The sequence below is a fragment of the Carassius auratus genome, chromosome 7 (genome assembly GCF_003368295.1).
Source record: "Carassius auratus strain Wakin chromosome 7, ASM336829v1, whole genome shotgun sequence".
NCBI lineage: Eukaryota > Metazoa > Chordata > Actinopteri > Cypriniformes > Cyprinidae > Carassius > Carassius auratus.
In genome coordinates, this window is record NC_039249.1 from 30,167 (window position 1) to 57,802 (window position 27,636).

General features: G+C 41.6%; 1 protein-coding gene across 1 annotated transcript; it reads right to left on the reverse strand.

Moving 5' to 3' along the window:
* Window positions 1–1,280: 1,280 nt before the first annotated feature.
* Window positions 1,281–26,738, reverse strand: LOC113105394 (mitogen-activated protein kinase kinase kinase 11-like). Its single transcript, XM_026266431.1, has 10 exons — window positions 25,326–26,738; window positions 12,489–12,669; window positions 11,569–11,717; window positions 6,875–7,050; window positions 4,854–5,097; window positions 4,171–4,278; window positions 3,910–4,060; window positions 3,723–3,829; window positions 2,247–2,624; window positions 1,281–1,904 (listed from the first exon to the last, which is right to left on the reverse strand). Exons 1-10 carry the CDS (start codon window positions 26,125–26,127, stop codon window positions 1,303–1,305), a joined length of 2,898 nt encoding a protein of 965 aa, XP_026122216.1. The 5' UTR covers window positions 26,128–26,738; the 3' UTR covers window positions 1,281–1,302.
* Between the last annotated feature and the right edge of the window lie 898 nt (window positions 26,739–27,636).

The following is a 27,636-nucleotide window of genomic DNA, read 5'->3' on the forward strand; positions in this document are numbered from 1 at the left end:
TATTTGAGAAACAAAGTCTAGTTTTCCAATAAAAATGATCAAATGAAGTGAACTTAAGCTTAAATCAAGCCATATTTTAATTAGGACATTGAAGTCATTTTGTTTTAAACTTGCCTTAGAAAAAAACATTACTGGTGTGCACCTCGAGAAAAAACACAGCCACTGACATGTTTAAGATCAATCAGTGCATTGCGTTATTACATTAAGTCTCGTCTGGGAAACTTGGGTTAGAGTAAAATAAAATAAAAAATGACAATTAATTATCAATCTCCAGGAAATGTGTATTAATTTAGATATTTTGTCCTGGAAATCCAACCTAAAACCAGCATGCTTGTATGAACTTTTGTCTCCATGCATTCCCAAAATGTTTTAGCCATAAATATAACAACAGTGTGAGGTTTGAGAAATACAAAATGTATTTCTTCTCAATGCATCTCATTTTAAGAATGTTTAAATATTATTTTACTGGAAGTGATCTGAGGTTTACATTTGGGTTTCCATGTTGATTTTGACTATTATTGGCTGATCTTTATTTCTACTTCTGTCTGCTGAGACATCCTTTCAGTTGGTTAAAGTCAACCTAAAAATGGGTTAAGTGCACTTCCCCTGCCCAAACACCTCCAGCGAGGTCAGCAGAACGTTTCTCATGCATCATGTGAATTACTAGATCCATTCTGCTCGTTTGTTGACCGGCTTCAACATAAAAACCACAACTCAACATCAGACGTGAACTTCTTCCAATCTTTGGCAACTACAGTGGAGGCCAAAATGATTAGAACACTAGTACCAGCTAAAAAATGGTCAGTAATGGTCAATTTAAGTCAGTAATTTCTATGAAGAAACAGAACAAACTGAGACAGACTAAATCCAAAGGAACTGTGCCAACGTCCAAACTTCTAACAGTACTGGACACACTCCAGCAGAAGATAGACATAACTGACTTAAAACCATTTTTAGCAGCTGATAATACTAGTGTTCTGATGGTTTTGGCCACCAGTGTATGGAACGTTCCCAGAATGCATAATAACTCAACCTTAATGGTCAACAGAGAAGAATCTGTGCTTTAGCAATCATTTTGAAATCTTTTGGCACTGACTGCATCACTTTTGAGACTGATTAAAGCGATGCAACAAGTGCGGATCTATTTAAGATCAACTAGAGGCCGATACGACCCTGAGACAGCACCGACAGATCACACAATCAGAGAGGAAGTGACTCCAGGACATCAACAATACTGGTGTGTCACATCCCCTGCGCTTGGCTTCCCAGAACTGGCATGGACCCTCGTTTGCGGGACAGGGTTCAGAAGCGGTCGTCTCTGAGCGGCGCTGAGGATCTGAACGGACTGAGGCCGAGGCTCCGGTGAGGATGGACCCTCTCTTTGGGGCCGTCGAGGGGCCGGCTGACACCCATCCAGCTCAGGTCTAAGAGCGGAGAGTCGGCCGGGTTCAGCGGCGCCACCCGCAGGGACAGATTGGGACTGCCATTGGTGGAGCAGGGCGCCGAGCGCGAGGTGGGGAACGGGGCGGAGAAGGGGTCAAAGGTCGAGGCGTGGTCCGAGTTCACAGCAGGGTCGACCCTCAGAATGAAGGGGTCACAGTCCGGGGAAGGGAAGGGGTCACAGTTTGTGAAGGGGTTTGTGGGCGAGGGCTGGTAGGCCAGTCGAGGGCTCGTGGGGCTGCTGATGACCCTATGGGCGGCCGCTCTGTCCGTCACGCCGGCCGAAACGAAGCTCCACGGGTCGATGCGGGGTCGGTTAGGGGACGGACGCGGCCGAGGGATGATGTTGACCTCCAGACGCCGGGTTTTAGGGCTCCACAAGCGAGGGTCTGGATACAGAGCGAAGGGCAGCGGAGACTTGTCCTCGGCCTCAAACGTGTCCTGACACAGCGGGAGATCCAAGACTAGAACGGAGGACAGAGAGGAGAATTAGGCATGCAACGATATCATCAATATCGCGTTAGCAAAACTTATCATGGTCACATGTCGATTTGAAACAACAGGTCTTCTGGACAAAAAGTGTCATTTTTAAAATAGATTTAATCTTCTTATTCTAACATAAAAGGTCTCTAAAGTTGTGTTTTGGGGCACTGTGCTTCGGCACAGTGTCTGTCAAGCAAACTCAAACCGAAAGCACAAAATGCTTCAATCCCTTCATCAAATCTGTTTGATTCATGATTCTCAGTTTATCCAGCATGGTGCAGCGAGTGCAATGAAGCTGTATAACTGAAGCGGAGTGGTCTTACTGAGCTGTGAGGAGCTGAGTCCGCAGCTGCTCCTCCTCCTGCGCTCCCCGCTCTGCCGCGGTCCCTCGGCGTCTCCGTTAGCGTGTGGAGTCCGGTCGTGCCGTGGGTTCGAGTCCAGAAGGCCCCGCGGCAGGGAGTCCATACTGAAGCTGATCAGATCCCCCACCTCGGGCTCCGGGAGGTGTGTCCGGGACGAGGTGCGCGGCGGTGGAGTGGGCGGGTGCTGCGGCTCCACACAGCGGCCCAGAGCCACGGACGCCAGCAGGGCGGCGCTGCTGAGCAGAGCGCGGTGTGTGCTCTTCACTCGACACACCGGCCCGGGGGCATCCGGTCTGGGAGAACCACACGGGGACGAGCCCTCCTCGCTCTCAGAGCCCTCTGAGACACACGAGGAACATCAAACATTCACTTACACTCAGAGCTGGCCAGAGTCTATATAACATTACAATAGTGCATTACTCCATAAAATCCAGTTACTTTTTATGGAAAGTAATGCTGCTCTAAAAGGCGTCTCGCTAGAGTGTGAAACTAAGAAAAAATACCTTAATGTTTTTTTATTTGTCCAGCCAAATGTACAGTATTGTAGGTAGGACACTGGAGATTTGGAAACTGGAAAATTATCTACATTAAAAAATTGTGAGCTCAAACTTAATTTTTGCCCCTATAATGAAGTTACTGTACTCTGCCTGAAGTGACAAGTCATAACAAGGGAAAAGGCAGTAACTTTCACATTATCAATATTTGGTTGCTGATTACCATTTGTAAAATAGTTACAGTAACACCTGTATTCTGTCTCATATAGGCTACTGCATTTAGTAAAGACTTGTGGATAGATGTGAACGCCAGCAGGAATAATGCTCAGAATGCTTGAGGATTAAACATCTCTGATGACGTTCATCACCATGATTGATTTTAGCAGGTTACAAGAAAAGGTAGGATTTGGATTTAACTGTGAACTGTTAGCACTGATTCTGTGATGGATCATGCTACGGCATTCGAGTCCACACGCGTCCAACTAGAAGTGACAGCCTGGTGAATAATCTGCTTTATAAAATAATAAATAATCTTTAAAGGTTATTTACAATTAAGTGAAATGAAGAAGCCTCAGGCTGAAGAACACTTAATCCCAATTTCTCTCAACACGGAGCAGGAAAAGTAAAAAAAAACAACAAAAACAAACAACAAACAAACCTTGCGTTACTTTTTTGTAAAATATATTTCCTTGCTAATTTAAAAGTAATGTAACTTTACTAATATCTCAATAAAGTAATCTGATTACGTAACTCGCATTACTTGTAACGTGTTATATACAGTATACACACAAAACCATCAGAACACTAGTGTTATCAGCTGCTGAAACTGGTTTCAAGTCTATCTTCTGCTGTAGTGTGTCAGTAGGAAATATCAGTTTACATTTCCAAACATTCATTAAGTCATTAATTGTAATAATGCAGTGTGTGTGTGTGTGTGTGTTACCGTTGTGGCTGGACTCTGGTGTGATGGGTCTGTACTCCTCAAAATCAGCTCTGGATTCCTCGCTCTCGTTACTGTCCACCTCCAGGAGTTTGGCTCTCATCGACAGACTGACACACAAATACACACACACATCAGACTCAGTGGTTTCATACACACATTCTGATGTAACGCACACACACACATGTACCTGTTCTCCTGCGTGCTCAGACGGAGGATCTTTGGACTCTTGGGGCTTTTGGGGCTCAGATGAGGAGTGAATTTCCTCTCTCCGTTGGTCTGCTTGAGAGGAAGAGTCTCCAGCGGCCAAACCGAGCTCCACTTGCTCTCACTGGGACCCACTGAGACACACAGACAACATCTGAGACACAACAGCGCCACCATGTGCTGACAGACACTCACCATGCACTGGGTTTTCTGGAATCCATATCAGTGAGATGTACAAACTCACGCTGTATGGCTCGGAAGCGTGGACCGATGGACGGCGATCCCAGATCCGGAGAGTTACGCCTCTTCTCCAAACACGGAGACGCCTGGACCGTGATCTTATGGATGAAATCTAAACAGCAGAAAACAAGTGACATCTACACTCAGATCACAACAACCGCATCACACCACAGAGATCCTGTTTCTATTCTGCTTCTATACCATGCCTTCTTTCAGATTTAACTGTTCGTTTCATTGCAATGTCTATTTGTGTCTGTAGATGTCAATTACAATACAGATCTTTAAAGAGTTTTTCCTCCACTTCAGCGGCCCTTACACACATCCAAACTCAGAGATTTATTCCTGTGTTTTAGAGAGACGGAGCAGTACAGTATTTGAACAATAATGTGTTTTTTGAACATTAAAGCATGTCGACATATTCTGTTACAGCAAATACACAAAATAATGATCTTTACAAAAGCAACATATGAACCTTTTAAACATAACATTTCAGAAATATAAAACTATTTTCTATTGTACGGTGTTTAATTAACAGTGTAGGTATGATTTTAACACGGTTCACTGTTGAGTACAACATGGTTAATTATTACTAACGATGTGAAGAAGTGTGTGTTTTCTGTGTTCTGTTGCATGTTCACTTATTCCCATTCTGCTGTCACAATCAGCTTTATATGAGGTGAAGCTCACCCTGCGGCATGCTGATCTTCTCTCCGTTCTTCACCTTCAGCTTGTGTTTCTTGAAGGTTCCCTTGCGCTTCTTGACGTTGGGTTTCTGGTTCTGGTTGAGGTCCATGATGAGCAGTGATAGCTCTCGCTCGAACACGTCCTGCTCCCACTGCGCTAACTGCTGCTCGCGCTGACGGAGGAACTCCTCGTGAGACTTCTGCTCCAGCGCCGCACGCTTCAGCTCCTCCTCACGACACCGCAGCTCCTGCACACACACACACACACACACTAGATCAGCGCTTCTCAGGGTTATCATCCTTAACTAAAACCAAAGCCATATTCATTACTCAGAATAAAATAAACATGAACCAAAACACCGTTTCAAATGTAAATTTTTCATTCTTGGGTCTGGCATATCACATCTTCCTCTTCACAATACCACACAGATTGTCTCTGGGGTTAAGGTCAGGTGAGTTTGCTGGCCAATTAAGAACAGGGACACCATGGTCCTTAAACCAGGTACTGGTAGCTTTGACACTGTGTGCAGGTGCCAAGTCCTTTTGGAAAATGAAATCTGCATCTCCATAAAGTTGTTCAGCAGCAGGAAGCATGAAGTGCTCTAAAACTTCCTGGTATACGGCTGTGATGACCTTTGACCTCAGAAAACACAGTGGATCAACACCAGCAGATGACATGGACCCCAAACCATCACTGACTGTGGAAACTTTACACTGGACCTCAAGCAACGTGGATTGTGTGCCTCTCCTCTCTTCCTCCAGACTCTGGGACCCTGATTTCCAAAGGAAATGCTAAATGTACTTTCATCAGAGAACATAACTGTGCACCACTCAGCAGCAGTCCAGTCCTTTCTGAAGCGGGACGCTTCTGACGCTGTCTGTTGTTCAAGAGTGTCTTGACACAAGGAATGTGAAGCTGAAACCCATGTCTTGCATACGTCTGTGTGTAGTGGTTCTTGAAGCACTGGCTCCAGCTGCAGTCCACTCTTTGTGAATCTCCCCCACATTTCTGAATGGGTTTTGTTTCACAATCCTCTCCAGGGTGCAGTTATCCCTATTGCTTGTACACTTTTTTTCTACCACATCTTTTCCTTCCCTTCGCCTCTCTATTAATGTGCTTGGACACAGAGCTCTGTGAACAGCCAGCCTCTTCTGTAATGACCTTTTGTGTCTTGCCCTCCTTGTGCAAGGTGTCAATGGTCATCTTTTGGACAACTGTCAGGTCAGCAGTCTTCCCCATGATTGTGTAGCTACAGAACTAGACTGAGAGACCATTTAAAGGCTTTGCAGGTGTTTTGAGTTAATTAGCTGATTAGAGCGTGGCACCAGGTGTCTTCAATATTGAACCTTTTCACAATATTCTAATTTTCACAATACTTTTCAGTTGGCCAAGATTTCTAAAAATCCTTTCTTTGTATTGGTCTTAAGTTATATTCAAATTTTCTGAGATACTGAATTTGGGATTTTCTTTAGTTGTCAGTAATAATCATCAAAATTGTAAGAAATAAACATTTGAAATATATTGGTCTGTGTGTAATGAATTATTATAATACACAACTTTCACTTTTTTAATTGAATTAGTGAAATAAACCTTTTTTCTGATATTCTAATTATATGACAAGCCCCTGTATGTGTGTGTGTGTGTGTGTGTGTATATATATATATATATATATATATATATATATATATATATATATATCCAGGAATTCCAAGATTGTTGTTCTTAATTAAACATCACACAAAAATGTATAAAAATAAGTAACTGGCTGTCAAGTTTCTTTATCTAGATTTTTAGCTGTCTTAGCTCATTTTAAATCGTTTAATTGTGCGGAGGCCCCCAGTGGGTCCCAGGCCCCTTCACAAATGTATGTAAACTATGGTAAGAGAGTTGAAATGCCATTGTAAAAAGTTATTTCATTTTAAGAGCTGATCTAGTCCATGCATGTGTTTGCTGAGGAGGAGGAGTTGTGTGTGACCGACAGCAGATCTACAGCACAAACGGCTCTAATGTATCCCATCATGCACCTTCTCTTTGGCCCGCAGCTCGTCAAACATGTCCTGGATCTCCAGTTTCCAGTCCTCCTGGAGTGAATGGAAGGAGTCCTGTGGCATCTCGTGCATCACCTGCTCCTCCAGAGCCATCAGCTGCTGCAGGATGGAGGAGAAGCTGGGCCTGCGGTGCGGATCCTGATCCCAGCACTCTGACACACACACACACACACACACACACTGTTATTCAAACAGAATATTACAACTTCTGATCTCTCATCGTCTCTTTACTCTGCACACTGACAATAAATTGGAATCTTATATAATCCCATTAAATACTGTCATGGGTTTTATTCATATTTTGAAGTCCCTTGAATTTTATTTTTGTTTTCATTTGAAAATTGGGTCCAGTTTCAGTACTTTTGCGGTTTCTTTTTCACCCCCTTTTAAATATGTCTATAATTTTTTCTTATACATTTTCTTATATATATATATATATATTTTTTTTTTTTTTCTCATGAAGTTTTTTTAATGAAGTTAAACTAAATTAAAATTTTAAATGTTGCCTTGGCAAATAGAAAAATTAAAACTTTTATTATTTTTTCATTATTTTAAGTCAGTTAAAGTGTATTTCAAGAAACAGGTTTTATATGTAAGTCCGTTGCTGCCACAGTTGAGAAAAAATAATAAAATAAAAAATATTTCTCAAGTCATAATATTACGAAACCTTCTCAAAGAAAAGACTCTCAATATTATGAAATATTCTCGAAATAATGATAAACTTTCTCAAAATAATGACTTAATCCAATGCAAAAGTGAAAAATCTCATTGTGAAATAAATGTTTTCTCTAGTTCATATTGGCCACAGTCATTGTAATGTGCTTATGTGTTTTTTTTATTTTGATGTTTGTTTTGGATTATTGTCCTGATGGAAGATCCAACCACAGACCATTATAATATTTCTGACAGAAGCAGTCAGGTTTAGATTAGTTATCTGCTGGTATCTGATAGAACATGACGTCCAGGACCTCCGGCAGTAAAACAGGCCCACAACATTAAAGATCCGGCAGTGTATTTAACCCTGGACATAGGCTGCTATTTATCTCTGTTTGTACTGAACCCATCTGGTGGGTTTGCTGCTCAAAAGCTCTTTTTGTAGTTTGGTCTTACCACAGAAGCCAGCACCATTTGAAGATCCAGTCCTGTCTGATAACTGAATATGCTGGAGTTTGTTTTTTAATTTTTCCTGAAACCCTCCTGAACAACATGTGCTGATGTAGGGGCTGTTTGGAAACATCTTTAGTTGACTGGAACCTCTTTATTATTGCCCTGATGATGGAAATGGGGAGTTTCAATGCTTCAGCTCTTTTCTTACAGCTCTTTTCTGTTTTGTGAAGCTCAACAATCCTGTTCTGTACATCAGAACTATATTCTTTGGTTTTACTCCTTGTGATGGATGATTAAGGTGTAATTGGCCTTTGTGTTCCTCATAATTATAATCCTGTTGAACAGGAAGTCATAGATGGACAATTTCATGATGTGCTAAAAAGATGTAAATATCAATGGTAATATATTTCAGATATTTTACTCAAAATAATTTCTAGGGGTGCCAATAATTGTGGCCAAACACGCATCAGAGAAAAACTATTATTTCATCATGAGATTTTCTCCCCAACTTTCAATTGTTTTGGTTTAATGATTCATTAGAATGTTGTCAAAGGCATCAAAAGGATAAACAATGCAGATTTATTTTCACAGCCACCTTTGCTCATATTTACCAAGGGTGCCAATAATAGTGGAGGGCACTGTATAAACTCAATGAATAGATGTTCATTTTAATGATTTGTAAGTGTAACTCAGGTTAAAATCACGTGACCCCAGTCACTTGACTGTGCTTAGCCAATCACGCATTTGAGCACGAGTGTTTAATTAGACTGCGGCGTCTTCCTCATTCAGAGGTGTGGGGAAGCCGATCGACAGCTGTGGACAGGTTTGTGTCCTACAAACGATTAACTCTTATGCTCAATTCATGCTTTTAAGTTAAGCATATCATTGTAACCTTTTAGAACAGCTTACTGGCTGCAGGGAATTCGTCACCGCCATCAGGTTATGTTTACATCGAGGAACTGGTGAGTAATCTGGATGAATGAATGAACTACACGCTAGAGGCTAACATATTACGTTAGCAGAGCTGAACATTAGCATTAGTGTTAGCTTTAACATTGCCATTGGCTGATCAAAAACAATTGTTTTTGATTCCTTTTATGCTGTTGTGAACACTGTTTTTGGTTTACAAATAGATTTGTTTGCACTAAGTCTGCATTAAGAAAATCAGATTACACAGTACTGTTGGATTATTTATTTGAACTTTGTGCAGGCAATACAACTTTAATAGTGCACTTTTGACTGTGTTGTCAGGCAATTAATGTTTATTATTTGTAGTATGTACATTTAATGATTTTGTAATGATTTAGAATTGCATACACATGGAAATTATATTTGAGTGTGGAATTAGCTAAAGTATAATGCAAACTTGGTTCCAAATTAGCCTTGTTATTTACTTGTCCTGTTGTTGCACTACAGGCCAGGTTCTCTCTCTCTGTCTGGAGATGAATGATGGCGAGCTGAATTACTACAGCTAGGAGACTACCATCCACGCAGCATCTACTGAACAGCCGCCCTACTGGCCTGTCCCCCGCACACGTCTCCATAGACTAGCGCTTCATTCCCATATGCACATATATCATAATGATATAATTTGGCTAGAAAGTCTCAAAGACCCATTACATCTTGGCGAGCAAGCCAGGAGCTGGTTTGTACAGTAATTCATTTTTTTTCATTCAGACTCACCAGTCCGTTTTTGCGATGGAAGTTTTCGAAGAACTCGGGATAAAAATTCCTAATGCCGTCTTAGTGGATGGGCCAGTTGAAGAGAGCTCTTCTGAAGTTATAGATTTTCTTGATCAATATGGCGACATTAATCGCAATGACATTATTAATGATAGAGAATCCGAATTTCATCATATGCTCGTTGTTGAATTCACATCTGGAGCATCAGTAGCAAAACTGTCTTCACGACGGCCGTATAAATTTATTTCTGAATTCCATATTAAGAATTTATCCCAAATTTACACTTCAAAGTTGGGTGGTTCAAAGACTGATACTTATTTATCTGACCTGAAAGAAATTGCTAAAATGTCTGGAAAAGATTATTCAATGGTCCTTGGTGAAATGATGTCTCAGATACAACAAGCTATAGCACAACTTCATCCCATTGGTGTAAATGCCCCTAAAATGGAACAAAAGATAGCTGACCAACCAAAAAGACCTCCACAGCCATCTGTACCTCCTCCTGTACCAAGTCAAACTTTTGGCCCAGTGTATGCTCCCTTACAAACCTCTCTCTCCCCACCTGCTTCTGCCTCTAACAGTGCTGGTATGAACAGCGCCGGGGGACGATCAGTTGCACCTGGTGACCTTAACCCTCCTGAGGTGCAGCACTATGTTGTGGAGCCTGTGGTCCAGAGCAGTGATACATCCTTCCATGCCATCCATCGGCTGAGACCGTTCTCTGGTAAAGTGCCCAGGTCAACCCATGAAATGGACTATGACACCTGGCGGTCTGGTGTCGAATTAGTGCTGCGTGATCCAGCCATCTCTGATCTTCAACGCACCAGACTAATTTGTGATAGCCTGCTGCCCCCTGCCTGTGCCATGGTGAAACATCTATGCCATGATGCGCTGCCTGATGTGTATCTGCAGCAGCTGGAGTCGGCGTATGGCACCGTCCAGGATGGTGAGGAACTTTACGCCAAGTTCATGGACACTAATCAAAATCATGGAGAGAAGTCGTCTGTATCTGCAGAGACTCCAGGTGGCACTGCAATGTGCCGTGAGGAGAGGAGGAGTTTCTGAGAGAGACATGGATAAACGCTTATTGGCTCAATTCTGCAGAGGGTGTAGGGACAATCGACTGATTTCAGAACTTAAACTTATCTTTTACTAAACTTTTATTACTGCTGCGAACAGAGGAGGACAGAGAAGCAACTAAGGAGCAAAGAATGAAACAGCACCTTGGAGGAACCAAACAAAAGGTAACCACACAATGGTTTGTTCGCAATTTGTAAACGGGCCGGATGAGGAACTAAATCTGTGCACTGCAATAACCAATTTCACCAAGGAGCTTTCACAACAGATGCCAGTCATTCAACAACCGCTTGACCCTCTCGACGCCGGTCAGACCAACAGATATCAGCAAGTAGCTACGAATTCTGCCTCAAAGCAGTCTGAAACCGGGAAGATGGGGAAATGCTTCTTCCAATCCAAAACCTTAAGAAATTATGAATTAAGAAATCTTTTTTTTTTCTCTCAGCTGTGGTGGAAACAGGCTTCCATAGTTTTCTGGCATCGAGCTTAAAATAAACTGAAGAACTTTTAATGTTTTATTTTCTATCATTCAGGTGCATTTTACTTTGATATTAGCTTAAATAAAATTAGTTTAAGTTATTTAAAATTGGTTTTATTTTTATAATAATTTTATTAAATACATAATTTATTATTAAAATGTATTTTATTTCAACAGAAATGTTTTATGGTTTGGGGTTTTATTTTTATATTAAATTTTAATTTTAGATAAAGATTTAAAAAACAAGCATCTATTGAAAGACATATGTTTCATTGGCCATTAGAGAAAATGCATGACTGAGTGTATGACAGTATGAAGGACGCACCGGACATGAGCTGGGCGAAGGGCTCCGGGCAGGTGGACGGGATCGGAAGGGTCAGTTTGTTCACAGCGACTCCGTAAGCCACGGCCAGACCATCGATCCCTCGGTAGGGAGACTCTCCGGTCAACAGCTCCCATAATAACACACCATAACTAGAGAGAGAGAGAGAGAGAGAGAGAGAGAGAGAGAGAGAGAGAGAGAGAGGAGAGGGAGGGAGGGAGGGAGAGAGAGAGAGAGAGGGAGGGAGAGAGAGAGAGAGAGGGAGGGAGGGAGGGAGGGAGAGAGAGAGAGAGAGAGAGAGAGAGAGAGAGAGAGAGGGAGAGAGAGAGAGAGAGAGAGAGAGAGCGAGAGAGAGAGAGAGAGAGAGAGAGAGAGAGGCCCACAGCCGCTTTATATAGCCATCTAATTACAGCATTCACTCACACACTACACACACACACACACACACACAATATATATACAAACACACACACACAGCCGGGTGGATCAAGAGCATCTGATGTTCCCTGCAGAAGAAAGTGTGGTTTTGAGGGCAAGCAGTGAATCTGTCTATATATATATATATATATTTGACCCTGGACCACAAAACCAGTCACAAGGGTAACATTTTGGAAATTGAGATTTATACATGATCTGAAGCTGAATAAATGATCTCTCCAGTGATGTGTGGTTTGTTCGGAGGATAATATTTGTCTGAGATACAACTAACATAAATCTGGAATCTGAGGGAGCAAAAAAAAATGTAAATATTGAGAAAATCATCTTTAAAGTTGTTCAAATGAAGTTCTTAGCAATGCATATTACTAATCAAACATTACGTTTTTATATGTTTACAGTAGGAGATTGAAATCTGGCAACCACAATGAAAATGAGTGTTTTTCTGTAGTTTTCATTAACGCTGATCTCACAGCAGACATGTTTACCTCCAGACGTCGCTGCCTTTGGAGAAGGTGGAGGACTTGATGACCTCCGGGGCCATCCAGGCGTAGGTTCCTGCGGTGCTCATCTTCGTCGTCTTGTGCCACTCACGCGCCAGACCGAAATCAGTGATCTTCAGGGTTTTACCCTCGATGCTGTCCTGCTCCACAGGCTCTGCCAGCAGAACTGACACACACACACACACACACACACAGAGAGATAGAGATAGAGATAGATGTCAGAAATACTGTGATAATGTTTTCCCTCCAAAAACAATGTGCATCATACAAACATAGACCACACAATGACAGCAGGACACACACACACATATATATAAATAAATACAAACAGAATATCTTTCACATCCTCTAAACAATCATGCTATACTATTCTAAAAACAAACATGCTCCTTTTAGACTTGCACTCTATTCATATACTTACTGATTGTTTACTTAAAAAAATAATAATAATAACACTAGCTTGCTCTATTATTTATCTATTCTATGTTTTCTTTTTATATAATTAATCATATTTAAAAACCTTGCATCGTGTACTGTGTTAAACATTTACATTACATTTACATTTATTCATTTAGCAGATGCTTTTATCCAAAGCGACTTACAGATGAAGACAGTGGAAGCAATCAAAAACAACAAAAAGAGCAATGATATATAAGTGCTATAACAAGTCTCAGTTAGGTTAACACAATATACGTAGCATGGGATTTTAACTAATATAATAAATAAAAAGAAAACAGATAGAATAAAAAAAAGAATGGAGCACGCTAGTTAGAGGTCTTTACACATACACACACACACACACACACACAATTGCATAATTAATGAAAAGAAAATAGAATACAAAAAGATTAGAAAGGAAGTTAGATTTTTTAAAGAATAGAATTAGAATAGTGAGTGTTAAAGTTAGAGGGTCAAATAAAGATGGAAGAGATGTGTTTTAAGCCGATTCTTGAAGATGGCTAAGGACTCAGCTGCTCGGATTGAGTTGGGGAGGTCATTCCACCAGAAGGGAACATTTAATTTAAAAGTCTGTAAAAGTGACTTCGTGCTTCTTCAGGATGAACAATCAAGCGATGTTCACTTGCAGAACACAAATGAGTTCATCTGATTACAGCCGTTACCAGGGAAACCTCTGCACGCTCTAGCAGTTATTAGAGAAGCTAATCGCTAACATAAGCGCGGCTAACGATAATATAACGGGCATTAGAATGACATTTTTTTTATTATTAACTATTTAATGCACCTAGAACTTTTATTAGGCTAAAAAAAAGGCAAGATGATATTACTATTTTTACACACTAGAGGCTTTTAAATGAATTGTGAATCTTAAATATGCGTGTTGTACATTATTGTTTCTCCTCTATTACTTTCTGAAAATAGTAGATTTTTACAAAGCTCCTCGTTCTGAAGAGTGAGGTGTGCTCTGATTGGCCAGCTGTCCAGTGCGTTGTGATTGGCTGAATGCCTCAAGCATGTGACAGAAATGTTACGCTCCTCACCGTACTGTGATGTGTGTCCCGGAGCAATGAGACAAAACCAATAAAATCCATTACAAACAAGACATTGGCTGCATCCAGTGGGGACATAATTACTGATTATAATGACTTTTATTGTCTTTTTACTCATTGCATTGCTTATGGGGCTGCATAAACATAAAATCATGTCTGCATTTGTGATTAGAGAAACGACAAACAACAAGCTCTACTCTACACTGCTCAAAACTCACATTTGTATCATCAGCGGCACATTCTTTAAATATGTAAATGTATTTACAGACTGTGAGTCAGAAGTGCCAGACTGTCCTTGTGAAGTTTAAACGGTCTCAATTTATAGAAGCAGGCTTTGAGCACAGACCCATTGTAGGCTAGTCTACAGATCACACTGAGGTCTTGAGTGAGGAACGTTCGGCTGGTTAGAGTACGGCACGGCTGGAGTGATGACCCTGGACCCTGGGCTTCGTCCACGGTGAGATCCTGTGACCCACAGCATGAAGTTGATGTATTTCCTCAGCGATCAGCATGGATCAGCTCAAGGTAGGACCAAGCAGTTATCATCCTCTTTTAGAAGAACAAACTAAGCAGTTTCACTTTCCACGACATGACGGTGGGAACAGAGAGAATACAAGTTACTCCTTTCTTTGTATGAACATTTGGGTGATGTTCTGCTAATCTCCCCACACAGTGATGTAGAGATGTGGGGTGTGTTTAAACCAGGTGTTTAGGGCGATGTGGACGAGTCTGAACTTTGATAAAGAATATCTCTTTGGATTAGAGACTTTAGTCTAAGCATCTTCACAGATCTTCTTTATTCACCAAGAGCTTGTAACACTCCAAAGAGAAAGGAACAGTTGAAATCACATCATATGACCCATTTAAAAATATATAATATGTACACAGTTTGGATTAAATGAAAGTAAAGTCCGATTTTTTGAGTTAGCATGTTTTTGTGTTTTGATTTGGGACCTAAATGGGTAGAGAACGTGGATGCTCACTGGTATAGGTACCAAATACTGAAATATTGATACCGTGGAAACACTATATTAGACATTTAAAAAATACACAAAGAAAAAGAGATCTGCCTGTCTCTTTCTCAGTAGGAAGACAGTTTGTGTGTGTGTGTGTGTGTGTGTGTGTGTGTGAGTGAGAGAGAGACGTCAAAGCTGTTGAAAAAGGCTGAAAAAGAGAGAGAGCTTTGCGTTTCACACACACACACAGTCAGCAGACCTTAAACTTGCCAGTTTCTGAAGTGGTAAATATTTAGACACACACACACACACACACACACACATTTGTGTTCTGGATGATAATGGAAATGTGGAACAAAATTGCAGAACGAGAAGAAGTGAAACTGCCGCTCTGCCGTCAATCCAGATAGAAGAATCCGTCTGTCTCTTTGCCACCGACCGCATTTACACACACACCCCCACACACACACACACACACACATGCCTCTGTGGCGGTAAGGCTGGTTTCCGTCGATCTGCTCTCTACAGGAAGTGACGCAAATGAAATTGACACAATTCTAAATAAAAACGACAGAATCTGTCAGTTTCTTAAGTTCACTTCAAGACGTTTTTCAAGAATACGCTTCACTGTGGAGTCTTTTATAAACCATCACTCACTAACAACACCTCATCAGAGATCCTGTCCGAGCTACTAGATACACTGGGTCAACACGGCATGCGTTCCTGTACACCGACACATTTAGAAGATGCTTTTATCCAAAGACATTTACAAATGAGAAACAAAAGCAATTCATCACAGAGCAGCAAGAGATCGAACAGAAGAGCCAAAGTCATCATGAGCACAGACTAATTAAACAGATAAAAATGTTCAGCAAACATGCACAGACATAACAAAGACAGACATTATTCTCATGTGCATGAATGTAAATGGAGAAGGAAATCTCCCTGTGCTGATCAGTATATTTGAAGCAGATCTAGAGTAAACACTCTCACAGGAAAGCCTCATAAATCAGACACAGAATACAAAGATAAGCGTTCATACTGAGATTTCCACACAGAAATGATTCTGTAAAATCAGCACGTCTGAGTCTTGCTCTCTGCACTTCCTGTATTGCAGTATGAGAGATCGAGCCGAAGAGCTCAAGCAACATCTGACATCCTTATACACCTCCAAAACACACAGTAAGAGTAATTCAAGAGAAGAAGACAGCGCTTCAGTTCAGAGCAAACACAGCCCGACCTGAAGCTGCTGAGTCATGTTTGGATGAATATGTGAATATATGCACTTTCCTCTTAATAACAAAATAAACAGCAGAAGCTGACAGTGGTGAGAAAGCAGCAGTTCAGAAAGCATCTGATTACAGCGAAGTGGATGTTTATTCAGTACTCCAGTAAAGTCCAGTCACATCACGTTTATTTACTTATACCAGCGTCTGTGTGGCTTTCGATTAGAATTATAACTTGATTTTCTGTTATAACGCAGCTCTACAGTGTGGAGCTATAGCTAATTTTGAAATATTTTTAATGTGTGAAATAACTGCTTTCTATTTTAATATCTGTTATAGTGTAATGTATTTCTGTGATGCTCCGCTGTATTTTCAGCATCGTTCCTCCAGTCTTCAGTGTCACATGATCTTCAGAAATCAGAATAATATGATGCATTTTGTTCAGGATTCTTCGATGGATAGAAAGATCCAAAGATCAGCATTTATCTGAAATAAAAAGCTTTTTGTAACATTATACACCATACCATTAAAAAGCTTCAAAAGCTTAGAGATATATTTAAATATATATATATATATATTTAAATTATAGAAAATATTCTCTCATTTAGCAAGGATGTTTTAATTTGATCAAAAGTTAAGATTTCACATTTCTTGTTTGTATGAAGACTAAATACAAATACAAAGGTGAAAATGTATTTATTTGTGCCATTTTTTTCACCCTAAAATATTGTATAGTTTAACAGGAGTAGGTTTCATGGACTCAGCAAATTAATTTTCCATAAGTTTGTAGGTACAGACTTCTGTTGTGGCTGTTCTTTGCTGTTTTTTTTATGGTGTTTATATCGGATTTATATTGGATCGACTGAAACTAAGAAATATATTGTGATATAAATTCTGGTCATATCATCCAGCCCTAGTTTATAAGACATTTTTATCAGCAGGAAAATATGATTTCATTAAAGTGATGGTTTGGTTTTCAGAGATCAAAGCTTGGTCTAGCTCAGTACTGTTTTGATTATCATAACCCTATAAGCTTAAGAGAGATAATGCAATGAATAAAACAATTTATCCAAAAGTAAAGCATCTTAATCACATACCTTTATTTTGTTTCTAATCCATATCTACAAAAATTCTGCAGAATGACATGTCACACATTTTTTCATATAGATAATTAAATGGTGAATGAGAGTTTCTCATTTTGTTTGCGTAATGCATTTGTGTAAATTAACTGTATAATAATTATAATTACATAATATGATTTTCAAAAGCTGAAGTGATTACATTAATTTGTTAGAATATGTATAAGTCAATATTTTAACTAAAAGCTGAATAATCAAAGTCTACCTAAATCAAATGCAAGTAAATTGGTTGTCAAATGACCATTTTTGTGTCCTGCTGACTATTTAACAGATCAAATCGTACTCTTTATCGCCGGTAAAGTGTTCAGTGAAAACAGCAACAGTGCAAGAAGACTGTAAACGTGTCTCTCATCTCTCATGTGCTTCAGTGCGAGTCTCTGCACATCTGCTCTGCTCAGAAATCACTCTGTAATTACTCTGGGCTTTCTTCAGGAATGCGACCGTCTTCACCACATGCTGGATGCCACGGCGACACCGGCCGATGGTAACCACGGTGACCGGTTTGTTTGGATGCAGAGGCTGTTTACTGTGTGAGAGGCGGCTCCCAGAACTCATCTCAGCAAGAGCCGGCGATCACATGATCAATCAGCTAACCTTCTCACAGCCGCCCGTCTGTGTGTGTGCGTGTGTGTGTTCGCTGAGGTTGCCAGTGACTCCTGTACATCCTACAAGACAAAGACTCGTTCTTCTGAGGGAAAACCCCCAGTGCAGCAGAATCCAGGCCACACCAGACAGAGACATACAGTCTCTCACATTTCAGACAGTCAGAAACCACTACACACAGAGATCTCACACAGAACCTGCTGACAATCACCTAGCAACCCCCAAACCACATAGTAACCTCCTAGCAACCCTCAAACCACATAACAACACCCCAGCAACCCTCAAACCACATGGCAACGCCCCAGCAACCCCCAAACCACATGGCAATGCCCCAGCAACCCCCAAACCACATGGCAACGTCCCCAGCAACCCCCAACCACATGGCAACGCCCCAGCAACCTCCCAACCACATGGCAACGCCCCAGCAACCCCCAAACCACATGACAACGCCCCAGCAACCCCCCCAAACCACATGGCAACGCCCCAGCAACCCCCAAACCACATGGCAACGCCCCAGCAACCCCCAAACCACATGGCAACGCCCCAGCAACCCCCAACCACATGGCAACGCCCCAGCAACCCCCCAAACCACATGGCAACGCCCCAGCTACCCCCAAACCACATGGCAACGCCCCAGCAACCCCCCCAAACCACATGGCAACGCCCCAGCTACCCCCAAACCACATGGCAACGCCCCAGCTACCCCCAAACCACATGACAACGCCCCAGCTACCCCCAAACCACATGGCAACGCCCCAGCTACCCCCAAACCACATGGCAACGCCCCAGCAACCCCCCCAAACCACATGGCAACGCCCCAGCTACCCCCAAACCACATGGCAACGCCCCAGCAACCCCCAAACCACATGGCAACGCCCCAGCTACCCCCAAACCACATGGCAACGCCCCAGCAACCCCCAAACCACATGGCAACGCCCCAGCAACCCCCAACCACATGGCAACGCCCCAGCAACCCCCCCAAACCACATGGCAACGCCCCAGCAACCCCCCCAAACCACATGGCAACGCCCCAGCTACCCCCAAACCACATGGCAACGCCCCAGCTACCCCCAAACCACATGGCAACGCCCCAGCAACCCCCCCAAACCACATGGCAACGCCCCAGCTACCCCCAAACCACATGGCAACGCCCCAGCAACCCCCAAACCACATGACAACGCCCCAGCAACCCCCAACCACATGACAACGCCCCAGCAACCCCCCCAAACCACATGGCAACGCCCCAGCAACCCCCCAAACCACATGGCAACACCCCAGCAACCCCCAATCACATAGCAACGCCCCACCAACCTCCCAAACAACACAGCAACTCCAACCAGTGTAGAGCGTAAACAATGTAAACTGCACGGCACTATCTGCTCGATAGCCAGGGTTCAAAATCTGTGCTGAAACAGTGTTACTCGTCAGTTGCTCAGGAATTTTTTATTTTTTATACAAGGCATGGATGTGACGATGCAGTATGTGAGACAAACAGCTTCCCAAATTTGTAATGAGAATCATTTATAAATCTGCTTTTGTGAACAAAAAGAAGAACTGATTTCTTTCCTGGAGGTTTTCTGCTAAAATAAAAGAAAAAAAGAAAAAAAAATTCATCAACATCCATAAATTTTAGTTTTGTAATTTTACTCTTGTTGTGTAAACTGAAATAAAAAGACAATGATAAAGCTAGTAATAATTACAACAGCTTTATTAATACATTTATTATAAAATGTACACATTCATATTTTCTAATGCTTTTTAAAAAAGTCTCTTCTGCTCAGCAAGACTTCATTTATTTGTACAGAAAAAAAATACATGAATGATTCAGTCATTAGGAGTCAAATAAATATTTTTAAATTGTTGTTTTTGTAATTTATTTTTTCTTTGAAAATGCAAAAAACTGTGTTCAGTATTCACCCCTCATTTCATTTTGATCGATTTCGACTTCTGACAAGAATTTTCATTTCGGTGCATCCCTAACTCAGACCACATAGCAACACTCCAGCAATCTCTCAAACCACACAGCAATAGGGCTGCACGATTAACTGTATGTTATAGTCATCCACATCTTGTCTTGCTTGCACAGCTCTACATAGCAACACCCCATCTACACCCAAACAACATAGCAACACCCTGGCAACCACTCAAACACAGCAACACCCTGGCAACCACTCAAACAACATAGCAACACCCTGACAACCACTCAAACAACATAGCAACACCCTGACAACCACTCAAACAACATAGCAACACCCTGGCAACCACCCATCCTGCAAGCGATGCCCCGGAACCCCCTTCACCCCACCCAACCCCTAATATTGTGGTGTTGAGTTAAAACTGATCTGAGAGAAAGCCTCTAAATCTCTCACAAACAGAGAGCAGGTTCATAAGTGTTCTCTGAAATCTCTGAATGGGTCACTAATTAACTCTGCTGTGCTGCTGTGAGTGGCTGAAGTTTAACTAGTGCAGGGTGCTGACGTGACCTCTGACCCCGTCCAGCTCTCAGGAATATCAGTGGCATCATTCTGTGTCCAGGGTTATTAATGTTAGCTGAAACTTACATTAGCACTAGAACCATTACAAAACCCTTTGCCTGAAATAAAGAACAAAAGAAAAGAAAAAGATGATATTTTAAAGTATTATATTTATGATTATCTACTGTATATATATATTTACTATTTATCTTATGAACAAAAAATATATCTAAAAATATTAATGAAAGCTATAATAGCATCTCAGAGTTAACACTGGAATTGTTTGGTCAGTAAACATCATGCACACGTAACAGATCTGTGTTTAAAAATGAAACATGCAAGGCTAAACTGTTTACAATCAATAACAGGCATTTAGAAACTGATTCATTTATACGTCATGTCGACTTTAAGCACTAACACTCGTGGACTTATAATGACAATGGAGAGTGCAGTAGTGTATCGGGGGCAAACTGCACATTTCGTTTAGGAAACAAAACACATTCAAATGATCTGGTTCATTGTGTGTGTGTGTGCTTCTGGAATACTCTGCCCCTTTGACATGCTCATTCCAGAGCGCCGCTGTCTTTGGGAAAAAGCTGAACTCCCAGTGCATGCTGGGAAATATTTCTGAGGCTGGAACAAGGGGAATCCTGTGCCAAGATCATACCTGCCTCCTCCCCAAATCTGCTGCTCAATCTCCGGATGCGGCCTTTCCAAAATAAAGAGACGGCGAGGCCATGAGCTGCTCCTCCTTGTCTCTCTCTCTCTCACACACACACACACACACTCTCTCTCTCTCTCTCTCTCTCTCTCTCACACACACACACACACACACACACACTCTATCTCTCTCTCTCCCAGCACCGCACTGATCATTCTATGCCTAAACAGATCAAATATTAATATATCAGGAAACAGAACGAGTAAAAGTTTTAGACGTGCATTTTTTTCAATTCTGTCACCACTTACTCACCAAACACATCCCAGTGTTATGTTACACTTGTTTTCGACGGCTTACACACAGTTTCTGAGAGCTGACACTCAAACAGAGGAAGCACACACCAAATCTGCAAATCCATACACTAATCATCAGCCTCTGACTCCGATTTCAATTTAAGGAAACACTTTTTGCAAAACACAACACACGATTCTCTGTACACACAAAAATCTAACAGGAATGAATATTCTGGTAAAGGTCTTCTACTATCATTACAATGTCTGTCTGTGTCAAAATCCTTCATCTGCAAACACTCAGCAGGCAGCAGATCTCAACTGTGTGATTGTTTATATCATAACATAATGTAACTATATTACCGTCCAGCTCTATCTGCTTCAAAGAGTGAAAGTACAGATATTATACCGTCATGATTTTCTGTAAAGCTGCAGTGAAACAGTGTGTATTGTGAAAAGCACTATACAGATCAAATTGGCTTGGCTTAGCTAGATTCCTGTAAAGTGATCTTCTTTCCTCACTCACCTGGAAAACACCAGATGCTTCTGGACCGCAGACACAAATGAGCCACGTCTGGGTGCGAAATCTTCAGACGTCTCACTGAATGTGATTATAGGACACCGAATCCTCTCGCAGGACAAACATCACAGCCAGACCACAATCAAGCCGAGCTTCTAGCATCAGATCAACAATCAGATCATAATGGATCAGACAGAAATGGACAGAATGAGCTGAGCGAGGATCTGAATGACTGAAGACGACACACATGAGGATCAGGACACAATCACAGGTGACGCTTCCTAGCACAAACTATAACCTGATTAATTCACGATTCAACCAGAATACACTGAACTGTAACTTCACACCAAACTACTGATGAAAGAATGAACTGATTAAACACAGAAGAAACCAGATAAACTATCAGATTAAAGAAAGTATTTCTATTCATACTGATTATAGAATAAACTTATCACATTAATCTATTTACACTAAACTACCAATTAAAGAAGAAACTGTTCACACTAAACTACTGAATAAAGAAGAAACTCTTTTACATTTAACTACTGATTAAATAAACCCTGGAATACAGAACGCTTCATTAAACTACTAATTGAAAAACAAACTCTTGAGATGAAACGAGTGATGCAATAATGAGAAGTGAAGGAACTGCTGATCAAATGCATGGCAGAGACTGAGCGCCATGATCCTCCGTCATCGAGCGGAGCGCAGGAACAGAGCGAGGCTGTCTTTAGAAAATGAGTAGGAAGCGAAAAATGAAGTTAGCCGGGAGAAAAAAAAAGAGAAACAGACGAAAGAAGAAAGAAAAACACAGGATGCTGCGATCTGGAAAGACAGAGCTCAAGAGACAAGTAAGGGCAGGTCTGGGACAAAGAGCTCGGAAAGAATAAAAAAAACAACAAAGAGAGAGAGAGGGAGAGAGAGAGAGAGAGAGAGAGAGAGAGAGAGAGAGAGAGAGAGAGAGAGAGAGAGAGAGAGAGAGAGAGAGAGATAAGATCGCAGCTACAGCCGCTGCAGTGTGTTGCGAGCCGGCATTAAAAAAGTGTGTTTTATGCTACTGAGGTGGTTTCCAGCCCACCGGACACACTCTCTCCCTGACTCGGGAGGGAAGTGAAGGATCATGGGATATACGTGGGTGGACAATAACCAAACAGACACTGGTTAAAGGTGTGAGAGACTGGAGGAAAAGAAAGAAAAATTGAGGAAGGAAGACTACAAATACTCGCTTTTAAAAAGCACTGTGCGTCTCTGTATACGTATAGTGCTTACGAGATGAACATTCATAAACTGACTCCATATTCTGTGATCAAAGTCTCGGAGAACGCTGGAAATCAACAGATGTTCAGATGTAATATGTATATTAATACAGAGTTCACATTAAACGAATGATTGAAGAAACTACTAACTAAACTACTGACTTCTCATTAAACAACTCTGTGTTTACGAGATGAATATTTAAAGTTCTGACTCTTTATTCTGATCAGATGAGATGCAATCAAAGTCTTCACTAATGCTGAAATATACACAGCTGCAATTCATGTTAGAGTTTAATATGTATATATTAAACATTACTGTTCATTCTTATTATTATGCTTTTATGAAACACGGTCAACTGCTGGATCAAAATATGTTAAACGTATTAATCATGAGCCAGTGATTTTCCATGTTTGCATTATCTAAACAGATCATCCTGATGATCAGAACAGTTCAATTTAAGAATAATACATTTACTTTGGTCCAAGGAAAATCAAGACCATACAGTTCTACAGGTAGCATTGATTTCAGTACACAACAAATAAACATGATACGATAAAATGATCAATGCAAAACTAAGCCCAGCTCCGTATGTCTGTGTCCTGATATGATATTTGACCTGTGAGTGGTATTGTAATCAAATTTCACAACTTGGTAAAGTGTGTGTGTGTGAGTCATTTGATAGCCAGGCCAACAGCATTCTCTTCACAACTGTGTGATACATGCCATGGGAATATCCTCTTCTCCGAAACAGGCGATTCTCTCAGAGTCCTGGAGCGCAACCAGATAACCCCAATACATACGATCAAGACCGAGATGTAATTGTAATAAGAATATGGGTGGAATTCTGTGGAATGGATTTAAGTAGAGCTAAATTTACACCAGCAGAGCTGAATGCACACTCGAGTTAGACACAATACCAAACCAAACACACATGCAACAGGCAGAGGATGTAGAGCTCTGTAAATGAAGGGCGTTACAACTCTGCGGAACCTGCAAACCCTTTCCCATGAGTTCTGCGGGCGAGATTCCATGTGGGCCTGATAATAATCCCAAACCAAAACACAACACCACCAGCAGCTGAATGGACCAAAGAACAGACCATACTGGATGAAAAATGGGAGTGTTGAGATGGACTCTAACAGAAATTAGATTATAAAGGAAAATTGAGCATTCTTTGCAGCTCAACAAGAAGGTCATGGGTTCTATTCCCAGGGAATGCATGTACTGACCAATGTGTGGATTGAATGCAATGCATGTTGCTTTGGAAAAAAGCATCTGCCAAATACACTTTTGTACATTTAAAAGAAATGGATCCTTCATTATCATTAGCTGGTCTAACCTGTAATAGAAACAGCAAAGTCATGGGTCGATTCCCAGGGAATAAATGCACTGACCAAATGTGTGGATTGAATACAATGTTTGGGTTAGCTGTGTTGGAAAAACAAAAAGTGTCTGCCAAATGCAATAATGTAAATATAAAATAATCCTTTATGGTCATTAGCTGGTCTAAACTTTTTTTGGCACTCTAAAAGTATGGTTTGGCAATAGAAATGCAAGGTCATGGGTTCAAAAAGGAATTATATGGTATTTTAAAGGAAAATTGAGTATTCTTGTAATTCAATGAGAATGTCATGGGTCTGATTCCCAGGGAATGCATGAACTGACGAAGTGTGTAGACTGAATGCAGTGTCAAAATAAAAGAATTGGATCCTTTATGGTCATTCACTAGCCTCAACTTCTATGAAGCTCAAAAATAAAAGTGGCAATAAAAACACAGGTCATGGGATTCGATTCCCAGGAAGTGCATGAACTGACCAGATAATGTAGACTGAATGCAATGTAAACTGCTTCAGAAAAAATAAATATAATTGTCTCTGCTAAATATATTAATGTACATACAAAATAAATGGATGCTTTATAGTCAAAAACTTTTTTTGGAGCTCGGAAAGCAGAGTGGCAATAAAGATGCAAGTGCATGGGTTCAATTCCCAGGAAATGCAACGGCCTGACAAAAATAAAAGAAATGGACGCTTTAAAATCATTAGCAAGTCTAAATTTTTGTGGCTATTAAAAAATGTATAGAAATGCAAGGTCATGAACGTATCATATACAGCATGAATCTAAATAACATACATACGTAAAGGTTTGCTGGAAACAGCATGTCTCGAACAGAAGGATGTGAACTCACTGTTGTTGGACTTGAGGTCTCGGTGGATGACGGGGACGATGGCCTCGTTGTGTAGGTACAGCATCCCTCGGGCGATCTGCACCGCCCAGTTGACCAGCACATGTGGCGGGATCCTCCGTCCGGCCAGAGCACGGCTCAGCGGGCCACCGGACGCATACTCCATGACCAGACACAGGTTTGGCTCCTGCAGGCACACACCGATGAGTGCGATGATGTTGGGGTGCTTGAGCATGGCGAAGAGCCTGGCTTCGTTCTGGACGTTCTGTGCTGTGACACTGATGTCCTCGTCTGGATCCTGACGGGCCGCTTTCACGGCCACCAACTCGCCCTTCCAGGTCCCTCGGTAGACCTTCCCGAAGCCGCCGACCCCGATGACCTCCTCCAGACTCAGCTCGCTGAAGTCCACCGTGTCCGGCTCCAGCTCGCTCACCACGGCCGGTCCCAGACCCGAGCCCTGCAGCTCACCGTATCCACTGGGCTTGAAGGAGACATAGTTGGAGGGGAAGATTCCCACCTTGTTGTTGACCTTTCCCGCCCACCATCCTTCGTCTCCGGATATCTCCGAATCCAGAGACAGGACCTCCACCAGGTCTCCTTTACGCAGTGTGAGTTCGTCTATCCCCGAAGCCTCGTAGTCGAACAAAGCGGTCCAAACCGGGTTGGTGAAGTTACCCTTCTGAGTCTGATCCAGACTCTTCCAGGCGGACACCGGGCCGCGGGAGAATATGTTCTTCAGCGGCTCCATGGAGAGTTTACAAGGCACTTTGAGTGAAATCAGAAGAAGTGTGATGTTGAAGTTCATGTGGGTTTGTCACAACCCTGTACGCCCGGATCATCGGTGGAAGCGTCTCCATCAGTCATCGATCCCCATCTAAACACCAAATCAGTCTCTCCACGAGCATCTACCCCCCAAAACATCACATATGAGAGGAAAACATCTCAGAGATCAAGTCCTTGTAAAACCCCCGAGCGACTGGAGACGCATCGGCCCTGGAGAGCTGAAGTCTGTGCTCAGGGCTCCATTGAGGGCTCAGTATTTTTAGCTGTTGGTGGTTTTGCCCGAGCAGGAAGCGCTCAGAAGAAGAATAGCAGGAAAAGCCGCTCCGACTCGCGGACAAACGCGCTCAGAAACGCGCTGGCGTCGTCATGTTTCTCCGATCATCGCGGGTCTGATCAGTTTCTCAAGTTCTGCTCAAGTTCTGGAACTTCTGTCTGCGCGGCTGATCGCGCCTCGCTGTTTCAGTGGCGTCGCGTCGCGTCGTTTCTGCCGCTCCGCGTCGTCCGTGTTGCTTCGCGCGGCTCGGAGTCGCTCTCAGAGGCGGTGTGTGGAGCTCGAGCGCCGTCAGCTCTTCCCGTCTGTCCGGTGGAGGGTGGGACAGGAAAAGAATCAGATGACTGTCGACTCTCCTCCTCCCTCTCCTGGCCGCTCTCTCTCTCTCTCCTCTCTCTCTGTGTGTGTGTGGTGTGTGTACACAGATCTTTATGTTTATATGTCGTGTTATTTATTCCCCTGCGTGCTGGAATCCTTCTGCTGTTTTACTTTACTGATAAAAAAAATAATACATTTTAGTTTTTGTAAATAAAGTCACACAAAAGCACAATTTGTATTTGTCCCCTAAAACATATATAATAAAAATAACAATCATAACTTTAATAAGGATCAGTCTATATAAATGTATGTGGATATGTAATATATGAATTTTGTGCATTTCATACATTAGAAAATAATAATTGCCAAAAAAAAAAAAAAAAATGTACATGCATTGCTTTGTAGGTTTAGTTTGACAAATGCATTTAAATTAACATACTATTTAAATTTATAAAGCAGCTGATAAAGACGAGTGCCTTCTAAACTCCCCAAATTACTTGCAATACATAAATATAGTACAATTAATGAAAAAGTTTTAGTTTGCTTTTATGTTGACATTGCCTATATAATTCCATATAGTATACTATATATATATATATATATATATATATATATATATATATATATATATATATATATATATATATATATATATATATATGGTGTTTCTGATAATGACTGTTTAAGGTTTAATACATTTTAAATACAGATGCATGCTGGGAAAATGCTTTTTATACTTTGTAAATTGCCATACAGTGTGACAACATGCCCCTCTGAAGCAGTCAGTGTGTTCAGTGGGAAAGCCTATCACTGTTGAGTTACAGAAGCTGTCTGTCTGTCATATATTAATATTAAACATCATATGTATTTTCCAGCAGAACACGAGTTGATTATTACCCATGATTCCTGAGCTCCCAGAGGAAACAGCAGCTCTCTGGTCTT